The 23,316-nt window shown below is 36.2% G+C and overlaps 1 protein-coding gene across 1 annotated transcript in view; it reads left to right on the forward strand.

Moving 5' to 3' along the window:
* SV2C (synaptic vesicle glycoprotein 2C) overlaps window positions 1-23,316 on the forward strand; it is a 108,950-nt gene that overhangs the window by 82,273 nt on the left and 3,361 nt on the right. The window contains exons 5-12 of the mRNA XM_023943653.2: window positions 2,519-2,652; window positions 2,834-2,923; window positions 7,131-7,241; window positions 9,090-9,178; window positions 9,529-9,693; window positions 12,360-12,493; window positions 13,748-13,951; window positions 14,833-14,992. Coding sequence (XP_023799421.1) covers window positions 2,519-2,652; window positions 2,834-2,923; window positions 7,131-7,241; window positions 9,090-9,178; window positions 9,529-9,693; window positions 12,360-12,493; window positions 13,748-13,951; window positions 14,833-14,992 — 1,087 coding nt within the window. The remainder of the gene's footprint in view (window positions 1-2,518; window positions 2,653-2,833; window positions 2,924-7,130; window positions 7,242-9,089; window positions 9,179-9,528; window positions 9,694-12,359; window positions 12,494-13,747; window positions 13,952-14,832; window positions 14,993-23,316) is intronic.

The raw sequence follows: 23,316 nt of genomic DNA on the forward strand, positions 1-23,316 counted from the left end.
TTTAGTTTCAAGACTTGCATACAAAAGGAATGAAAGCCACTTTGTGAGCTAAATTCAGAACTGCACTAATGGCTCCATTATCCAGATTAGCTCATGACCTGGGGAAAAAGGATGTGTTAAATATAAAAATAAATCCAAACTTGCTGTGCATTTGGAATACATGTTTGTTTTGCTGATCTAGTGCTGGTGTTGGAATAGATGGGAGGAACAACCTCCAGAAAGCTCTGTTGCAGCTCCAGGTTTTTTTCTACAAATTGCTTTTTATAATCCTGACATTCCTCTTTATCATTAATTCAGCAGATACATTAAATCACAAGATGAATTGCAGCAGCTAATACAGTACATATTGGAAAAGATGGAACAAAACCAATAAAAACTATAATGAACATTTCACTTGAAAAATCCCTCAGGTATTTTGAGGAATAAAAATGATGTTTTGTAGGTTGTCACAATGACAGCAGAATGAACAGTGCATTTATTGCTTTTAATTAAGTGTAGTACGGTTCACTTATATTAATAAATGACAACTAAAAATAACTTACCAAGAGAATTTTCCAGGACTGAATACAGAGTACAAGATGTTGCTGCTGCTTTATAACAGGTATAAAACCTGGTTGATTTCATTTACTGCAGAACTGCCCTTTGTACAGCTTAATCTCACAAAATATGAACTGGAGCTGTGAAAGGCAGATTGCCTAACTACACCAGTGGCTTCAAGTATTTCTGGAACAGTTTCTAGTAACAACAAAAGCCAGTGACTGATGCTGAATGTTCTGAAAGATGAAAACACCCATCCTGTGTTGCCTTCCCTGCAGCTTGCACAGCTGCCCAGAGATTCAGATCAGCTCACTGATCAGACCAAAAATTACCTTCACCAAAAAATTATTTTTCAAATTCTGCATCAGGTGATTTTGTGCCTTACTTTAAATTATGTAATGAAGAATTTGAATCTAATTCTTAGAATAAAATATGTACACAATGTCCAAGACACAGATGTGGTCTCTAATTGCTTCCTTAACACACTGTAAACCTTTCTTTATTTTGTTCTCTTCACAATTTAGATGCAAAAGACACCCACATTATTTAAGACTTGAAATTCCATGAGATGAAATGTTAACGTTTTCCAAAAATTAAAAAGAGTGAATTCTAATACACTTCTATGTCTTGGTTTTTGTTTTATTTACATGCTTATTTGTAAACTTTAACTCCAAACTCAAAGTTTTATTTTGGAATAAAATTTAAATAAATGTAAATCCTTGTTTAGTTGGAAGGACATTTTGAGCAGTAAAGTATGTCCATATGGAGCCTTACTTGAAAAAAAAGTAACATGGGATCTCAAGATTATTGTCAATACTATTATTGATTTTATCCCCTTCTCCCTGAGGTAAAGGTGGCCATGCTAAAAAGCTGTAGAGCAAACTGATATAATTGCAGAAACACAGGAAGTTTGTAGGAGGCCAGAAACAAACACATTCCCACATCTGCTGATTAAGATGTTTCACCAAAACATTGATAAAGAATAAAAATGAATCACAGGTTGACAGTATTTTTCAGTATGTGACAGTATGTTAGTGCATTAATATGACAAAGAAATCTTTTTCCCAATAATGTGTTTGTGATCCACAGCATAGAACCTTCACGTTCCAAAACACGCTTTACGTTTCTTGCATAAATACCTCCTTTGGAGAACAATTTAACAGGCCATTTGGTACTGCATCCTACTAGTTGTTTACTGATGTTCAGACAGATTTAATTAGCTACGTCTTTTGCCTAGAAAGTCCAGGTAGCAAAGAATAGATTCATCCAGTATACCAGTTCTTTCATTATACAAGAATTCAAAAGGACTCTTTTGTCCTTCACCATTATTCTTATCTTACTCAGCTTCTAGTAAGTTATCCTTGAAAATTTTACTTGAAAATTTCTCTGTAGATTCTTAGTTTTCTTACAATTATAACATTTCAATAGTCCAGCCATAATATACCAATCAATGAGATATTTTATTAAAATGCTGAACTACCAGCCCTCCAGTTTCACATGGCTGAATTTTATTAAGAGTATTGAAATCAACTTTGTAGAAAATGTTGATATTAAGGAAAGCTATGTAATTCCATAAAATATATGATTTATGTGTAGATTTTTAAGTCTCTCCATTTCCATTGTTCACAGAAAACGATTTCTTCGTATGCATATTCTTATGCACGGTGATGACATCCCTCTTTGGTTCACATAACTACCTTAACACAGATTTTGCTAAGAGAATTGAAAGAAACTTCTTTATCCCTGCATAAGAAAGTCTTTCATCCATAATGCAACCACTTTCCAGCATGACTAGTCACATGCAAAAGGTTAAAAGTCACATGTAAAATTATTTTTTAGATGACTGATACTTGTGGAAATATATCAGTCAGGCTTCATTTAAATATAGTTGTCATTTTGAATCTCCAAGAGGCAGCATGTATAGGACAATGCATATAATACTCCTTGTTTGTCTACATTTTGTGAATTTCTGCTTCCACAGGATGGAGTTTCAGCATGGGCTCTGCCTACCAGTTCCACAGCTGGCGAGTGTTTGTGATTGTCTGTGCACTGCCTTGTGTCTCCTCTGTGGTGGCCCTCACCTTTATGCCGGAGAGCCCACGGTTCCTGCTGGAGGTATAACTTCCTAAACATTTTCTAGATTCCAAAATTTCAAAATTATTCCAAAATTTCAAAAAAATTATTTCTGTTTTATACCATGACCCCTACCAAACAGGCATTTAGAAGTTTCAGGGGCTATAGTGAGTAACTTAATTTGTATGTATGTTGTACTGAAATGTTTTGTTGTAATATTTAGGTTGGAAAACATGATGAAGCTTGGATGATACTCAAGCAAATTCATGACACTAACATGCGTGCTCGTGGTCAGCCTGAGAAGGTCTTCACTGTGAGTATTGCTTTTAAAGCTAATCACCTATCACATCAGCAAGCCTCCTGATTGGTGAGGTCTGGACGGCTTAAGGAATCAATATTAATACTCTAAATGGCTAAGCCAATTTTTGGCACTCTAAATACCTAAATAATAAGTGTTGCGAATTCCTACTGAAATTGTTATATATATAAAATGTCTGCTAAGAAATTAGCCTTTGGCCAGGATATTCATGGGTGTATGAAGCCACAGCATGATAATTTTATCTGGTGTACCGAGATAATTTATAGATTCCATCGGAGTGTTATTTCGACCCTTAGTAATAATAGTAGGCACATAGAAGTCAAAATTAGTTAGCTGCTGTGTCTTTAGGATTTTGAATTTTTTTCCATTCTTATCAGGTAGAATAATGGTTTTAAAAACTACATTTTCACTTCTATAAAATAGTAACTTCAAACTTTTAATATTCTCAAAATGTATTGCAAACTCCAGTTAATTATGTTGAGGCCTAATTATAAGACCCTATTTAAAGTATTGATGGGTGGTTTCTATTGGAGGAGAAAATGCCAATTAAAAAATGGAATTTTTTATGGTCTCTTTGTTATTTATGAAGACTATACACAACAATCTTGACTTCCTGGATACAGTAGGATCAAACAGCACTTTCTTGCTTTGAAATCCAGTCAGGCTCTCCAGCTTGTGCAGTGCTGTGGCAGTACCTGTGGGATGTTTTTCCTCTTCTAGAAGATTTCTTCTTACTATAACACACATATAACTCAATTAAGAAATCCTCTTAAAGGTTCTGCATTTGCAGGCAGTTTTGAGGAATGACCATCTGACCATATAACTTATATTCCACTGAGACTTGCAGTTTGCTGCCTTGGATGTAGTTTCCACTGACTCCACTTAAACATCTCCACAAAGAAGCTCAAGAATTCCTATATTTAACTTGAAAGAAAGCTGGCTAGGACATTTACCATGTTAAATCCACTTTTATTGGTACACTGGTGACCTACCCCTAATCCCACCTAATCTAATATTTTATTTTCTGATTTAATTTATGAGTAAGGGATTTGCCTAATGCCATATAGCTATGGTGTAATATCACAATTGGCTCTTGCTGACCTGAGCTGCTCTCAGACAGAATATGCCTGCTCCTGGTGACTCCAGGGGGTTATTTTCTGCTACTATTGATATTCATTGACTGATTTCACAGCCAGCCCCAGTGCTGACCCTGTCCCCCTTTAGTATTGGTTTAGGCACAAGGCAGAAGACAGAAATGTGTTAGGAGAAAATGTGGGAGGAAGGATAAGCCTCTCACGTCACTTTTACGTAATCATAATCACGTCCTAAAGCAGCTGCGGAGAAGAAAACAAAGCACATGCTCGATATTTCCAGCTCTTGTGGTCTAGCAAGCCTTTGTCCCTGTGGCTGTTAAAATGTGACACTCAGACACTTTATCTACAGTCACTTTTGTAAATTGATCAGCCATTAATTTTGCCAGCTTCTGCCTTGAGCATTATGACAACTCTACTCCATTTATCAAGTTGAGATTAGAAATACTGTGCTGTGTGTCAAGGTTAGACATATATAGAAGTCCCTATTTTTAGCTTGCATTAATATAATTAGAAAATGCATCATTCTCCTCTTATTGTACTACATCAGCACTTCATCTCATAAAACCCAGAGAAAAATTTATGCATAAAGAACCTATGCATAATTTGTTTGGCATATCCTTTTAGTTTGTTTTTTTTCTAAGTTAGTCCTCGAGATTGTGACATTTTGTCTCAGTAATTTATTCACATACTTCTCCTAAACTTTCCATAGTCCTCCTTTGCTTATCCAATGCCATTCTATGACTTACACTTTACTATTTTCCTCCACTTCATGTTGTTAGTTACATCAGACACCCTTTAATAGTATATTTTCTGACTCTATAGATGATGTGGCTTTTTCTCCATTACACTTATAGTTTTAGTGTGATTTTCTTTTATGCATTTTCCTATATTGTATTGATTTAATATTTTTCTAGAAGCCTTTTTTCACAAGTTATGTTTATTCTTGTTGTTCATGTTATTGAGGGGATTATCTTTAAGCCTTCAGGAAGAAATGACATCAACTGACAAGCAGTTTGGTTTAGAGTTAATCCAAAATAGAGTGTTCTGATTTCTGAATTAATTGAAAGGGTAGTTCTTCATACTTTGACAAATTTGTCCTGAAAGCTGTGATACTAACAGACACTAATAAATTGATAATATCTTCAATCATGGAACTACTGAATCAGATGTTTATGTGCACACTTTATTATCTTCCTGAATTTTTAAAATACCTATTCATTAGATCTCGCGATTTAAATATTTAATTTTTTTAAAAAAGCCTTCCATCCCCAAAATCAACATTTTCTCTACTCCTCAATTATCATGTAATATTTCTTCTTCCTGCAAATATTTTTCTTTGCAACAAGTATTGATTTTTAAAATTTAGAACATTGCATATTTCTAACCATTGTTTTTAAACAGAAGGATCATTTTCATTAAAATTGGCTTTCTTTTCTGGGTTTGGGGTTTTTTTTCATTCATCATACACTGACATGCTGAATTTGCATGCTCCTGAAGGACCATTATCTGTCTCAATAGGACTTTTCATATGTTAAAGAACCACCAAGGCCAGGGAACTTTTGTCCCCTACATACAATGTCCTAGGATACATATGTTTCCCCTAATCTCCCCAGTTCCAACTGAATCAGGTGTTCAGTATGGTGAAACTGTTGTCCCTGAGCCCACAAGAGTGGGATTCAAAAGCCCCAGAGGCATGGTATGCAAGGATTTCTGTATGTAGGAGATATCAGATAATTTCCCAGGACTTGACTCAGTCTTTTGTATAACATATTTCCTGAAAGCATTTTAAGAAAAGCTTGAGATCAGTGGAATGATGTGGACAGGATTATTGGAAGAGGCATGACAAGAAAGTTAGAGACTTTTGATAAAGTAATGATCTAGCAAAACAGTGACCTGATGTACTTCAGAAATGAGGGCAGTTGTACCTCAAACTGCTCAGTGAGCTTTACTATATCCTTGTTCATGGGATGAGGCTGCTGTTGCATCTCAAATAGAATACATATGCAAAAGCAGTGGGCTCACAACTTGAGCTTTATTGTCAATATTGCTATTCCCTGATGTCCTGTCACAGTGCATACTGTGGAGGAGGGCACAGGGGGCGTCCTCATTCTGTTCAGAAGAAACAGAAGGTATGTCTAATTTCAGAAACTGCAGCCAAACACCAAATGTGCAGTCTCTTGCTCTCTCCTTCCTTCTGTGTCAGTCCATTTCCCCATTTTATTAATTTTCTTCCTGTTCTTCGCACATCTTTTAAAATAAACTGTGGATAAATACACTGCCTTTTGTGATATAATTATGAAGCTGGGACCAGAGAAGAAACTAAAACAAAAACCATATAGTACTATCAGTTTGTCAGGTCCTGTGTCTGGAAAGACCATGTAACACATCCTGGCTCTGCTACACAAGAGAGTTAAAGTAAAAATTAACATTGTAGGATGCATTACATTCTCTGGTAATTCTGTATTTTTCCCTGATGTCTGTTTATCTCATTTCACTTCAGGTAAGTAGATGATTGGTCATAAAAGCAATAACATGCGTCCAGATCATTTCAGCTCACTCCTTCTCTCTTCATTGAGTTCCCTGTTTAACACTAAGAAAATAAAAATAAAAATAAAACTGTTGTCCAGCTACTAGTTCATAACATTTTGAATACTTCTGTTTTCACTGCTGTGTCTTTAATCAAAAGACTTCCAAAAATGTTGTGATAGCAAGTCTGAAACAATTTGAAGGCAAATTCTGGGCACAGTTAACTGGTGGTTTAAATTAATGTGACATCAGAGGTATATACAACAACTCTCTAAAAGAATGTGACAGACAGCAACAGCTTATTGTAGGCAGAGGAAATTTATTTCCAGCATTCATTGAACATAGAGCTTTCTGAAACAGTTGCATTCATAAAGACTTCAGCATTACAATGTGTTACTATTCCTTTATAAATCTAAAACATGTCTAGTTTAGACACAGGATGAGTATCTGCTCATTTGTAGTAGATGGGGTGTAATAAACCCCCATACTCCCATACTCTCATAATAAACACCCCATACTCCTCCAGAGGCAGTTCATGATTCCAGAAACTTCAAATATTTTTGTTCTGTTTTTATTTCTAGGTTACCAGAATCAAAACACCTAAGCAGATAGATGAGCTCATAGAAATAGAGAGCGATACCGGAACTTGGTACAGGAGGTGTTTTGTGAGAATTCGCACAGAGCTGTATGGTGTAAGTAACAACATCTCTCTTCATTCTGTAATTACCTTCTTCCTTTTTAATTGACTTATAGAAATGAGATGGATTTTCTGAGCTCCTGCTGTTGATAGCTGCAATGCTACATTTTCCATGCAACAGGAACCAGTGTAAGGTTTAGGTTTCCTGACACAGAAAAAATGCAGGTGAATCACAGAGCTTTATCCCAGCTTCAGAGGAGGAAAATGCTGCATTGGTCCTCACAGAAGTGATTGCTAATAATTACATTGTGATATTCATAAACAGCACAAAATACCTGTGTATTGAGAATGTGGATCAATACGTATGTATGGAAGGAGGTGACACATGAGGAGATGAAAAATTATCAGGAGGAACACAAGGCAGCCACATTAGTTAATAATGATAAATTCATTAATAAATTGTGTAAAATAATGCCTTTATAGGCATTGTATCTGCACTTATTTTTTAGGTTTGTCAAGTGTTTTACCAGAAAAATATTTTAGAACTATTTCAGATTTTAATACAAGCTTGCTGGAACTGTGCTTTTATCATTTTGTTACTTTTTCTGTAAAACCAAAATTACAGAGTATCTTTGAGCCTTGCAACAATATTTGAAATAGGCCTCATTAATTAATTTTGTTAAAGTTCAAAACTGTCTTTTCACAGCTATTAAAAATCTGTCATTTTAAGCTCTCTAGAACTATCATGAAGTCTTGCAAGCCAAGATTTGTCACAAAATTTTGTTGTTAGGAAAAGACACATTTTCCCCAGGGAAAAGAAAAAAGTCAGGAAGTATTTACTTTTACAATTACTGACCAAAAATGGTGCACTTGAAGACTGAAATATCATTTGGCATCTTACTAAACCAGCTTTTAAGGAGTTGCAGTTTGGTTGGTACACATCTTTCCATCTCACTAGACTAGACCCTGGGTCAGAGCACTTTCATCATTGCATGATGGGTGTTGAGACCTCCGAGTCTGGTAATTCTGTGTCCTTCCCTTCCCTTCCCTTCCCTTCCCTTCCCTTCCCTTCCCTTCCCTTCCCTTCCCTTCCCTTCCCTTCCCTTCCCTTCCCTTCCCTTCCCTTCCCTTCCCTTCCCTTCCCTTCCCTTCCCTTCCCTTCCCTTCCCTTCCCTTCCCTTCCCTTCCCTTCCCTTCCCTTCCCTTCCCTTCCCTTCCCTCCCCCTCCCCCTCCCCCTCCCCCTCCCCCTCCCCCTCCCCCTCCCCCTCCCCCTCCCCCTCCCCCTCCCCCTCCCCCTCCCCCTCCCCCTCCCCCTCCCCCTCCCCCTCCCCCTCCCCCTCCCCCTCCCCTTCCCCCTGAAAGGAGAGAAGGACAGAGATGAGAACATCATTCTCAGTCAGCTCTGCTATACCATATTCAAGGTCTCTGATCTTGGGGTACTGCAGCATTTTCCTCATATATTTCAGACATCAATTTCTAGCCATGGTAGGTGAGAATAAATCAAACTCTGATTGTATCCCTCTTTAATTATGGAATATAGTTTGTCTAATACTGGGAAGTGAGAAGAAAATGTTTCTGAGAAAATCCCTGGTTTATGTGAGAAAGTAAAATGAAGCTGCCTAGAGATTAAGAAAGTTTGAGGTGATCAGAATAAGGTTGAATTGTTATACACAGTCCACACTGTTTACAAAAGAATTGATATGAGACTAATATGTTCTTACAGATGAGAAAACAAATCATGTTCTGGGCTGCATCAAAAGAAGTGTGGCAACAGAGCCGATTTGCTCTCTCTCATGCCCAAAAGAAACAAGCAAATAAGAATCAAATATCTTCTAGCCTTTAAGAAAATTTTTCAAAATAAGTAAAGATATGTAAATAAAGGTGTTTCATAATGATTTACAGATTTGGTTGACATTTATGAGATGCTTCAACTACCCAGTGAAGGATAATACGATCAAGCTTACAGCTGTGTGGTTCACCCTGTCTTTTGGGTAAGAGTGGTTGAGATGAAACCATTTTTTATAGTCTTGACAGATATAAAAATCATTTGCATGTACATTTCTGACACTATGATCATCTGTTTTATTCAGTATCTTTCCACAAAATGTTGTATTTGTCAGTCTGTTCTTGGTTGCAAACTTGACCAATTAGGAATACCTCCTTTGAAAAATTGACATCTTCTGGTGTCAGCATCTTCCAAAAATTTTATATTATGGAGGATTTTATTCTGATGGAGCAACAGCTCCGTCACATAGGTGGTCAAAGGAGCTGCTCATTCACACCTGGCACAGATTTCTGAATGAGTAAGATTGGTGCCTGAAGTTCTTCTGTTTTTTCACAGCTACTATGGCTTATCTGTCTGGTTTCCTGATGTCATTAAACATCTGCAGTCAGATGAGTATGCATCCCGAGTGAAACATTTCCGCAACGAGGAGGTCTCACATTTCGTCTTCAACTTCACACTGGAAAATCAGATTCACAGCAATGGAGAATACATCAATGACAGGTTTAGAGGTTTTTTAAGTATCTTGGCTTAGCTGGAATAAACAGATGCATGCTTTAAAGCTCATCTTAATAACCCAGTTTTTTCTATGAGGTAATGATAGATGGTTTTGTTACCTCTCAGTGAATATTTATTTCTGTTCTTAACTTCTTATGACTCATGAGCATGGGGAGAAATGTACATGCTCTCGTGGTTCCTGTGTGAGGATCTGCGATGCAAACCCAGCTTACTTGTCATCCTGCAAAACAGACCAAAAAGTCTACGTCAATTTTACTTCCTTTCACAGTGGGATTCAAAGGTTTTCAGATCCAACACATGCAGTATATTGTAGGGGGCTGGGCAAAGATGTACTTTCATCTCTGTTGCTGGTTCTTTTTTTATTGATGAAAGGCACTTCAGTGAAATGGCTGAACATGTGGAGGTTAGGATCTTATCACAGAAAAATGAAAGCTAAACATTACTGTAAACCAATAAAAAGCATGAACAGCTCTGAAATGGGAAACAACATTCTGACAATGACTTCTGTGATTTTTTTAGCCAAAGGCAAATATATTAAGGCTATATCTGGACTCACAAATAACTAGATAACTTAGGGGAAAATTAAACACATCTGGTTTAGGTATCTGGTTTCTATTAAGAACTGTACAGAACAACCATATGAATGGTCTGCTGGAAGTCATGATATTAAGAAATCATTATTTCCGTAGGAAAATCTATATGTAAGTGAATAAAATTAATTATTTTGTGATGATTTAGCAGTAGTAATAGAGCTTGGGTTTTGACACAGTTAAAGGTTTCTGCATTGAAGAAAAAAACAACAGTTATTTAATTTTTAAACTAGCCATAACTTCCAAGTCCCACTCCTTTCCAGAATGCAGATGTTCTAAAATCAGTGTCAGTAACTGAGGTTGTATCAATTTAAACAGAATATTATTGTAAAGCACTATATATAACATTAATTTATGCTAAATCAGTAAATTACTCTTTCAAATGTGTAAATTTAATATGCCTCTAACAGTTATTTGGGATTCACAAAACATTTCCCAAGAGGCATGAACCCATTTGCTATCCTTCCTTCATAAATGTTTCAATACCCTACTCACCCTCAATCTCACTGTTTCCTTCAAGTTCTTTCTTAATGAGAAGATCCATCAATACCTGACTTTTTTGACTGTTGGGTTTTAATTCAAATCATTATGACACCAATTTTAATGTAGTCACATACTTCCTGTCCAAAGGTAAAAAGTGCTTCAGAAGAATGTAGAATGTGTAGTCTGTCAGTTCTGTTTCAATTGACTAATCTGATCACTATATTTTCTTTGTTCTCCTCTGGAACTAGTCTACATTTTAGATTGGAAAGTGCTGTATGAAAAATGATAATGAGTAACTCCAGCCTGATTTTAATCAGACTGTCACAAATGAGAAATGATATAGTAACTAAAACTAATGGACTGAAAACACTATTCCTCTGACCGATACAAAAAGAGAATTCATTAGTTAGTAAGCCACTTACTGTGATAAATACTACTAGCTTTTTCTCTCCCTTCTCATAAAGATGTGGTTCCAACAAATTTATTCCTGGGAAAGTTTAATTCCTGCTCCTTTGTAGGTAGCATATTTTTTGTGTTCCTATTCCTGCTATTACTCTTCTTATAAGAAAAATGCTTAGCTAGTGACACCAGGTTTGACTAGAATAAAGACAGGTATGCATTTGGAAGGAAAAACTGCCCTTTTTCCCACACCTTCATGTGAAATAAAAGACATCATGAAAATAATGATGCATTTCCACATCTTTGTTGTGGTTGCTGCTGTTAACATAATGTTATTTGGTAGAATTTTACTAAAAAATTCTTATTCAATAAAGCATTGTTTTAATCTAGTGACATTGAGATAGAAAGTTACTGTATGTAATATAATTTGTCATTGACTTTTTCTATTAATCTTTTGATAAAACCTTGTGTTAAATGAGTGTCTGTAGGAAGAAGGATGTTCAGAAATTTTAAAAAAGCTACCAGCAAATTCCTTATGGCAGCTTTAATTACACAGTAATTATAACCAAAATAGCATCCATAGGCAAAGGATTAATGAGAACATACATATAGTTAGATGTCTAGCTCTGTAACTGGCAATGTAACTTTTTATTCATGTTATAACCATTTTGTGAAAACAACTTTCAGCACCAGTATGTTTTGCATTTGAGCCTAACTAGTGTGTTCCTCTGACAAATCAAGATTGTTTTTAAACTTTTTTCTTTTCAGCTTCTTGGTATTAGTCTGTGCTTGTTTACTCCCAGGGACTGAATATCTGAAGCATTAACTCCTTGTTTACAGGTGTATTGTCAAATTATTAGCAACTGTGATTTTACAAGGCTGCTTCATGGATGTCATAACATTGGTTCTGATTGATGATTAAAGACAAGTAACAACAGAAATATTATCAAATAAATCACATTACCAGTTTGGTCCAGTAACTATGTGGAACTATATGTGTTACTAATTCTTCTTCTGAACAATAGTATTCTAGAATTAACTAATCATTAATCATAACTGTAAAATGCATCAAAGGAATCATTGTTACTGGGTTTGAGATTTTTTTAGATCGAAATAGCTCTATTTGTTTTTATTCAAAACTATGAAGGTAGATTGACAGCAATTCTTTGTATTGGGCAGGTTTATTATGATGAAGTTTAAATCAGTAACCTTTGAAGATTCACTCTTTAAGAACTGTGTTTTTGAAGACATTACTTCACTGAACACATACTTCAGGAATTGTACTTTTGTGAACACCACCTTCTACAACACAGGTATGAGAAAGAGCCTCAAATGCCCATTGGTCATCTGCATGTCCTCATCTTATATTGATTATTTCTGGTTTTCTAATAATACATACAAGAAGTCCTCCTGTAAGTCATAATAATATATAAAAAGCTGCCAGCTTAAGCAGCCAGCTTGCTACAAGAGATAAGTGAAAGTATTTCACTGCACAAGAGATGGTGCAGGCCTAATATTGACTCAGATAATAAATTATTTATTTTATTCACATAATAAAAGACCTTTTTTTTAATCTTTGATATCAACTATCTTTAAAGAGAGTCAGTCTGGAGAGAAGAAAATACATTTATTATTTTACTGGTAGATTTAACTACTGTATTTTTATATCGTATAAAAGGGACTGGTGAAATATGTTGTTCACTGTCCTTGCTGTGGCAGGGGAATCTGAATTTAGGATTCAAATTACCTAGTCTTTAATCATTCCCAATCTCCTAAGTAACGTGAAATCCATATTTTCATATGTTTCAACAGAAGAATTTCTTTTCCTCCAGATTAATAAAACATAACTGAAAGTAGAACATGGCCAACTAATCTTGTTGGAAAGATGGGGCACTTCTTCCCACTTTCCTGTAACTACAGCAGTCATAACAGTAATAGACCTAGGTTTCAGAGCAAGCAAAGACCTTTATGTGGAAGGAAGGTTCAGGTTTATAAGGCTGACAAGAGGAACAGGAAAAAAAAAAGATTGGTACTGGCAGAAAAATTAACTACAAAGAGTAAGTAACTCATCCATGGACAAGCTGGAGACCATGAGGACTTCTCAGAAACGAAAATGAGTTTAAACTGAATTCCACAGGAATATTTCACTTAAAGGAAATCAAACCAAATTGAACACAATGGACAGTCTCATCAGGCCTGATACTGATACAGGAAATAGGCCTGATACTGAGAAAGACAGAGTCAAAGAAACTTGTGAATCCCTAGTACATTTTGTGCAAGACCAGCTGGTGCTGAAAGGCCTTAACCAAATACAATCCAAGCAGGGTAAATTACAGTGGTATAACTTCCTATTTCCAGGCTTTAGCTGGTCCTTTTCAAGAGCTTTGAAAATTTTTCTGGTAAGAGAAAAAACTATCAAAATTAACAGCAGTAACTAGTCCCCTTTTTGCAAAGCTGTGAAAGCTCCAAGTTGTCATTGCAGTTGCTTGAAGTTGAAATGTTTTTAATCAAAAGTTGCATATGGAGTTGGCTGCTAGCTGAAACAATTCTTTTTCTTCTTTCCACAGATCTCGAGCAGTATAAATTTGTTGACAGTGAATTGATAAATTGCACATTTTTTCACATCAGGACAGGATGCCAGATTTCTTTTGATGATGACTACAGTGCCTACTGGATCTACTTTGTTAATTTCCTTGGAACTTTGGCAGTGTTACCAGGAAATATTGTGTCCGCCCTCCTGATGGATAGAATAGGACGGTTAACGATGCTAGGTATGGGATTCACTTTGGTACAGGGAATGTAAAAAGTAACACATCCTCTTTTCAAGGAATTTGGCTCAGAGAATTGGAAAACATTCTCTCTGCAGATGAATCATTTATGTGGCATCATAAGTACTGTTTTTAAAAGCCCCCAGTTTAGAAACTCTAGGGAAAAAAGGCATCTGCAGCCACCTCTACTTGCTCATCCACACAGATATTACAAGACCATAATCTAGGCATTTAGAATGTGATTTTGGAGACTGGTGACTGGTGGTTTATCTCTGCTCCAGCTGAAAGGAAAGCAAAGTATGCACAGGTGACCCTCAGCTTGTGGAGCAGCTCCTGGAAAGTATCAGCTGTTCTTTCTATGTTATCAATTTTGCATAGGAAGACAGTTGAAAGTTATCTCCTGTGGATTGTCAAAAATGAGAAATTTGTTTTCAATTTAATTGAGTAACTATGAGGTAGTTCATCATCTTAATTTTCTAGGGCAGTATCTCTATATAAATACAATAAAATAAATATGGTGTTTTTATTATAATACATGAACAGGTTTCATCTACTTGCAAAAGATGATGAGCAAAGAATAATGTGAGGGAAGTTTTCCTCGGGCATCTTGCTTTGGGAATTCAAAGTGGCTTCCAGCTGAATACTTTGTGATGTATTCTGATACATGAGGAATTGTATTTTTTTCCTGCGACCTCCATCCTTCAACATTTGTCTTTCTGTCTGGCCTTACCAGTAGAGGAGGTCTCTTTGGTGTTTAATTCAAGTATTTGGGTCACTTATTTAGCTACACTATGTGCACAGAAATATTAGACAAAACAAAGGTTATTCTTTAAATACAACTCCATGTTTTCTTTATATATTTGCATCACCTGCCTTGTACCTAGGTGGTTCCATGGTTCTTTCTGGCATCAGCTGTTTCTTCCTGTGGTTTGGGACCAGTGAATCCATGATGATAGGTATGCTGTGCCTGTACAACGGCCTCACCATCTCAGCATGGAACTCTCTAGATGTCATTACTGTGGAGCTGTATCCTACAGACAGAAGGTATGTGCAGATATACCTCCCCTAACCTCAATGTACCAGCGGAAATGGCAAAGAGAAATTATTTTGTATGAGCCTTGCCAAGGTAGTTATGTTTTGAGAGGTCCAAATGAATAATTTTTCTTATGAAAAGCAAAGGGAAACAATGAGGGATTTTGCATCAAGTATCACCTAATCAGGAAAATACCATAAATGTAGTTTTATTTGAAAACAGAAGAACTAGCAGCTACTCTCATTAAAAAAACACAGATAATGAGTAATATTTCTGAAAACAATGATGGAATATTTTTGAGTTTCCCATAGTTTAACTGTATATGAAGGCAGCAGTTGGTCCAAACCAGCAATACAGCTGTATTTGTCTGTGAAATGGTGGGAATCAAGATAAAAATCATTGTCTGAACCACCCTCAGCTGCTAATCAGTCTGCCATGAATTTGTATGCAGGGCCACTTGGAGTGTACATTAAGTGGGTAAAAATTATCTTGGGCATAACTCTTGACTCTTCAGGGGTCTTGCAAGAAATGTCAGGACAATTTTCAAATCCTGCATTTCCCCTAGATGACATGGGTTGGGTTTTTTTCAGATACAGGGCACTTTTTAATCCTGACCTTATGTCATTTAATGGACTTAAGGCAGAACTGTTGAGTCATATTCTGTTTCATGGGGAGTGCAAAGATGTAAAAGCTGCATTATCTTGAATAGCCTTGAATATTTTTCCCCCCCTCGCAAATCCCTAAAAAATATGTAAAAATACCCAGATTCCTAACAAAGGACATTGTGTCCTTTCTCCTGTTGCAGTGATAATTATTATGTCATTCACTGGATGTTTGAAATGAAGTGAAAAATATTTCCAGTTTGTAAATGCATGATGCCTTGGTGGCAAGTGTAATTTTTTGGAAAGAAGTTCCACCGTCTTTAATGTTGTCCATGAAGAGATATAGAAAAGTGTAGACTAGCTTCTCTGTATTCCTTTCATTGTCATTTTAAAATTATGTGCTTCTTCAGACAAGAAATTGATGTCCACAGCTGTAATTATATCAAATAACAATACCAGGCTATTTAGTAATCCCAAGCACTAGGCCTTTATACTAAGTGCTAGTATTTTTATTACACCGCAGGAAATTGCTCTTCCGGCAAGAATTCTTCCACCATCCAAATCCTATGATATAATTCTAATAAATATTCTGTAGAAATTACCATCTTTTGGGCATTCCTGAATGTAGCAGCCACATATGTTTTCCTAAAGTAAAGTAGTAAAGAAAAAGAATTGGAAAAGTCATTGGTGTTAACAGAAAAATAAAATCATTACTAGGAATGCTATAAAGAATGTAACTGATATTTATATATATATCTATACAGATGTTAAGGCATGTTTAGTTGTAGCTAATAGTTGTTTTTAATAGTTTCTGCTAGCTTTGGGATTATAGCAATTTCTGACTCATCTTTTCTCTAAAAATCTTTAGTATGCAGGAATAACTGTCTGGAAACAGAAACTGAATTGAAACTGAGCTGTTTTTAACAACAAATCAGAGAAATAACTTGTCTCTTTGTATTACCACTACAAAAAGGCTGGTGGGTGAATCTACCTGTGCCTGGAAAGACATTGGTGACATATGTTATATGAGACTTTTTTCCCAGAAGCTCTGATAGTGATGGAACCATGACTGCTAGTTTTTGCCATCTTGGTTATAAGCAAACTGCCAATCTGAGCTTTTTTTTTTAGACTGGAGCAAAGCTACTTCTTGTTTTGTATAACTTTTTGAAAATTTATACCTTCAGGGACTCAAATAAGTTGCTTGTGAGAATTTTTCTCTGATATTTTTTTTATCCAGACTAGCTGCAATTTAACAACCAGCACTGCTCACCTCTGATAATCCTGGGTTTCCTTCTCAGACTCCTGTGATCTCCATAACCAGGCACAGCTTGCCACAGTTTGCTAGGAATTTCCAGCTTTTCCAAGTCACTGTAGGGCTGAACAGCCTTTCTCAGCATATGTGGAACACGAAGCTTCCTGATCCGTTTTTGCATATGAAATCCTTCCTACTTAAGATGATGCTCTCTTTTGCTACAAAGCTGCATCCAGAGTGAATCTGGTCCTGAAACTGGCTTCCAGATTCTCCTGTAAAGGGAATATAATCACAAAATCCTTGCTCACTCTGTCAGTGCTAAATACTGCTTCCTTACAGCCTATCAGTGAAATGACCAGAAATGCACAGCAAAAGGGTAGCTGGAGGTTGGGCTCGAAGAAAGGTGGGTGGAGGGAGGTCAGCTCATGCTACCATGCACAACAGGACTGGGCAGCCCCTCCTTTTCCTCCTCCTGGAGACCAGCCAGTTGCTGAACTGCAGGGGCTTTGCTGGTGTTGTGCAGTACAATATGAAAGGTGTTTCATAAATCGTACTCTAGGAATTTAGGGATCATACTGGCTTTTTTCCAGTAGGAGTGTGGAGAACAGTTTGGCAGTCTATGTGATACAGAGCACACATTTCAGTTTCTTCTTCATCAGTTAGGGTTGCTTCAATATCTTGACAGATTTGGATTCTGTATGAATTCACACTCTTCTACATATTTACATTTTAGTTTAGTGATCCCTGGAAATGAGGTAACTACATAGTTTGTCCTACTTTCTTGTTCCAAATTTTATGCTATTTTAGGTCAGCTTTTGTTTTCACGTTCTTCATAAAACCTCAGCTTGTTTGTACAACTGCTGTAATAGATATTAGAGGACATAGAGATTTCAAATGTTTCTCAGGTAGATGATGAAGTAGCATTTAAATGGAAAATAACATAACTAATATTATAGTGTCATAAGTGGGTTTCTGTCTTCTAGATGATACTTATGAAATAATGAATAATTTTTTGATAATACAGTACCACTTTCTGAACTTTTCAATACACTACTTTTAAAAGACAGACATGATATCTGGATATAAACTAGTTATTTCCAATAAGCAAGTAAAATATCACAGCTCAAGAATGTAAATAACTTATATTTTCTTTTTTGTCTTCTCTTGTCTTTTACCTTATCTTCTTAATGGACTCTGCTGTCCATCAGGAGAGGAAATCTGTAGGCTGGAGTGTGTGACACCAAAAATTCCAGTCACTGAGCATTTTGGAAGGAACGGGCTGGAAGTGTAACTTCAATACTGCTCTAGGTGCCCAGCACTCCAGCAACATAAATCTGAAGTGCTCAGCTGAAAATATGAAAGGCATGCTTAAAGACCATTTTTTTAACTTTATGTGACTTGCTTGCTTCATATGCAAATTCTGCAACAGAATTTGGGATTTCATTCTTTCTTCTGACAGCACTCCACTCTCTTAATCATGAAACTGTTTTCTCATGTTGCAGTCCTCAGTCTTATTCACAGTGCAGCTTCCAACTTCTACAGCAGATGAGGGAAACTAAGTTTTCTTCAGTGCATCTATATTTTACCCTCAAGCCCTCTTTGTTCTCTGCACTGGCAGAGTGATGTGGAAAAAGAAATATTGTGTGATGAGGTAATTATGGCTTGCGTTGTAATGTGCGTGCCCAAGGGGCCTGCAATAACACTGCACACTTTCTCAGCTCTGCCTGTAATATAAGTAAGAATAAAGAAAGCTTAAGTTCTCTGAAGAAGGGGCATTGAGCCATTTTTATTACTTTAAAATGCAGTTTTCATATAAATGGTACCTATCTTCTGGTGAACTTGGGAAGCATCAGCATTATAAGCCAAGATTCCCATCAGAGAGATGGTACTACAAATAACCATAACTTACACAGAAAGTGGAATAGAAATAGATCATCTCCCACATAGACAATAAATCAGATTGCATCAGATAACCAAGAATTCATCATTTTACTATGTCTATCATAGATCTGTGTTTGAATCTTGGCCAGGAATACTTAGAATTCAAGGTGAGCTATAAAATTAAGTCATCCTGTTTTGCCTTTTTTCAATGCCTCTGAAAAAATTTCGTAAGGGTTTGGCCATACTTAAGAAATATAAGACTCCTATATTCAGTTCATGATACTTAATTTTTTCACTTCTTCTTTAACCCTTAGGATCTATGCCCAGAGCAATAAATAAAATTCTGACAGTATCCTATGTCCAAGTTTGTATTGGTGTGGATGACAGAAGAGAAACTTCCTATTCTTTAGAGTCATAATAGCAGTAATTGACTTAACTGTAGATCTTCTGACAGCTATTTTCTACTCTCATCCTGTGGATATTGCTCAGCTGCCTTTTGCTGAAATGTTAATGTTTTTAAGGCATGACCTGCCACACCTATGCCTTTTGCAGTAATCCAAGGAAGAGAGGCAAATTCCACGGTTTTAATTGCACACTAAGCACTATAATTGATCAGGCCATGATACGTATTTCTGTACTAACATTTTAAAAGAATATAAAATATTAGGACATCAGAAAATTGTCCACAGGACATTTGGAAACTCTATTTTAATGCTTTCCGTATTATCAATTCCAACAAAATTTTGTTGTAACTTATTCTTGTAAATAGCTTTGGCAAGAAAGAGAACAAATATTTTTGCTACATATTTAGTAGCACTCTGCCACAGGACAATGAAGTTTTAGATATTTTATCAGCAGTGAAGAAGTGCATCTGAAGTATTTTATGTAGGAATACAAGCACCTGGTCTAAGAAAGAACATATGTGGCAATCAGGAAACAAGCTCTTTTAATCTAAAGGCTGGGATAATCCCTCTATTTTTAACTGTTTGGACTCTTGCCATTTTTATGTGGACCTTGGATGAAAGGAAGCTAAGCATTTTTCTTTGCCCCAGCTTTCTCAGCAGCAGAAGTAAAATACATCAGGGAAAATTCCTTTTCAGTAACATCCAGCTTTCTCCTTATCCTGACATTTTTATAAAAGACGCATATATTTTTCTCCTATCAGTACTAAAATCTGTATCTGGGTTGGGTTTTTTTTAAGACAAGCCCAAACTGATTAGCCAGAATTTTCTTACTGATGTGCCTGAAAGACTTAGGTGAACTCTCTAGCTGGACAAGGAATTCTTGCTACTTACAGCTGGTCTCCCTTGAGCAGTAATGAGGATTACTCATGAATTTTTGTGCAAATGTTTGTCCAATAATTGATCAATGCAAAGAAAATTGGTGTATACATGAATGGTGTATACTTGGAATTTTTCACTTAATTTGTTCACAATGGTAAGATGATACATCATATGAATTTGATCATTTGCTGACACTCTTGCACTTCCCTCAAACATTGTAGCAGAGACTATACTATATAGCACTGCCTAACACTGCCTGACAATAGTCATATACATGTGCTATTTGCAGCATATTTATTTCCTGGCTATTTTTATTTCCCTGGATTCACAACAGTTAATTATAAAAGCCTGAATGTATACAGATTTTAAAGGGTTTGAATCCCAAACACTGTTCTAAAAAGGATGTTTAAAAAAACAAGCAGTCTGAATTTTCTACCCCTTGAGCTCCATAATGGTTTGAACACCTTGTTCCAACTATAAGTACAAACACATTCAAACACAGTATTAAAATTGAAGGGTATGAAGGCATAAGATTAAACAGTGACAATGCTTTTCAGGTGCAGGGCGCAACAACAATTTACTTAAGCCTGTTAAAATCTTATTGTTCATGCCAATTATGTGCTTATTTTAGGCAAAAGGACATGCCTGAAATCTGCTTAAAGATTAAAAGATTGAGCTTCTTCTGGGTTATTCATTTTTTAATTATCAGGACAACTAAGGGTAGCAAAATGAGCTTATTTTTTCTTACTTTTATTTGTTTATAATTTGATAACACTAATGGGATTAGACTAATAAAACCTCCTTACAATCAGCAAAATTCTGTAAGTCCATTTTACAAATAGAACTGGTTTTTCAGTGCAGAAAAAAATCCCTTAATTTTGTTCAGACAGAAGTATGTATTTGTATGTATTACAAAATGACTTTAAAACTCAGTAAAGTAATGCTGAGTACATAATCAATAATAGATCCAAAAAACAGTGGCATCTGTAGAGACCAGAACATGAAAAGAAATGGTTCAAATTGCTCAGAAAATTGTATTCAGACCACTGTCATAATAGTTGATATAAGCAGCTAACATCTGTGGAACAGCTTACCTTTATACCTAGTGTATAAAACAACACTAACCATAAGTAAAATATCCCCATATGTTTTGTGCTATTGCTTTTCTAAATATTTCCTGCCTGTATCTATCCAAATTTGTTTTAGCTGGATCTATGTATTCTTTGGGGAGTTCTGGTATCTCTGATTTTACTGAGGCTGTTGATTGACTAGGTGTCTAGTTTCTCTATGTTTTGGGGTTTTTTTCTGCTACTGTTATTTGGAGTTAAGTCTGATTTTACATCAGCATTGGCAACCAAGAAAATCATATTTATGTGCAGTCTCTGATCACAACCAGTCACCACCATAACTTTAGAAGTACTTTCTGTGCATAAATGAGGCTGATATTAGAACCATTCTGACTCTTTTCCTTTCCTTCTTCCCTTGAGTTCTTCATAAAAGCTGCAATCTCTTGTTATCCTATCACATCAGCTTGGGTTTCAAGTTCGGATGTGATGTCTTTAACCTCTTTCTACCTGCTTGCAATACAGTCTATTTTAACAGAGTCCTTTCCTCTTCAGGAACCTCAAAGACACGCATGCTTTTTGCAGCTCTCCTTTGCAGACGGACCTTGACAGGAGAGATGGGCAGGGAAGAGCTGTCTGTAATTCAGCAAAGGCAAATGCCGGGTCCTGCACCTCAGGAAGAATAACCAGTGAAGTCTGGGGACAGACCTGCTGGGCTAAGATGAGCTTTTGACTGTTTGAGCTTTGGTGACTGACTGTGGCCCCTTTCAACCTTACCCACCCCATGATTTTATGAACCCTACAACATCCATCAGTCTGGTGCTCTTTCCTTCTCAATAGTTACACCCTATCCTGGGTCATATTCCTCCAGATATTCTGGGCTCTTTATGTTCCTGGAGCCCAGATGTTTCCATAGCAGACATTTGCTTGTTTTCCCATTAGCTTTGGAAGTTCACCCCAGTAGAATGGCTCTTCTCTGCTTCCTTCAGTGTTATCTCATGGTCTTCCTTCAGACCCATTCCTCCAAAGGTCATGCTTAGAATGGGCATGTTTTAACTTGCTTGTTTCTTCTCTGAGGAAAGTATTTTCAAGGAGCTGCAGTGACTTTTTCTCTGTCAGAAATCTTCAAAGGCAGCACTTATCCAAAGTGTCCTCATCTGCTGCTCTCAGCAATGTGCTCTCTGGCCCTTAGGGGTCTGGATTGCTGCAAGGCAGAACATGTAATTTTCAAAATTGTTATGTCCAGGATGTGCATGATTAGGTTTCTTTAGCACTATGTATTTTGTGAAAGTACTGCAAGTTCAATCAAATATATATACAAAACAAGTAAATAATAACTTTGAACATATAAGAGACATATCTAGGTCTCTTCCACTTTTTTCCACAGATTTTTGGGTAGTTTCTACTCTGCCATAGAAATTACCTGTCTCCTTTTCTTTAGATACTGCCAATACTTAATGTCATGCATTGTCTGGATGAATGCCATACTTTACACAAAGAGGAATTGTGTTTACTTCAGACAAAACAGTAATTTTTTGGCTAAATATCAGACATTACAAAGAAATTAAAAAACTGCTGGGGAGTGCAAGAGACATACTGACAAACTAATAATAAATAAATATATAATCACCCAGTTAAAAAAAAAGTAATTTGTGTTTTGTCCCAGATTCAGAAAAGACACATAATACAAAAAGCTGTCACTAGGATGTTATCAACTCCTCTGAATTTACTTTTATAACATTTCAGATAAGAAACTGACTTTGGTCTGCAACAGTAGAAAATAAACATTTAAAGTGACAGAAAAGCAACTATTTGAAGGTGTATTAATTAGTATGTTACATGTCTTAATTCATATTAAGATATTCTGCAGATATTCTTTTAACTGATTTAAGAATTTGACAGGAAATACACTATTATTTCAAAATGGCACATTCGGAATCTTGTTCAGATCTTGTTCAGAGGACCTCTCATGCCTTGATAGCATCGTTTGCCATTTTCAAAATCAAAAATCTGTTCTGTGAAGAGCACTGAGACAGTATATCCTTGCTCTTAGCTGGGGTCAATTGTTCTTACTTCAGTTCTCTGGGCTCCTCTTTAGTAGCTCCAGCAGAAGCTTTTCAAATTTCCTGGGAATTCAGTCTATATCTGAGCAAAAGAACTCTTCCTTTCCCTCACAGGTGCTTCAGTAGAATAAGTAGAGTGCATTTTAAGTCACTTAGATCACTAGCATTTCTCTTAATTCCTGTTGTTTGG

Source organism: Cyanistes caeruleus, chromosome Z, assembly GCF_971803275.1.
Source record: "Cyanistes caeruleus chromosome Z, bCyaCae1.hap1.1, whole genome shotgun sequence".
Lineage (NCBI taxonomy): Eukaryota > Metazoa > Chordata > Aves > Passeriformes > Paridae > Cyanistes > Cyanistes caeruleus.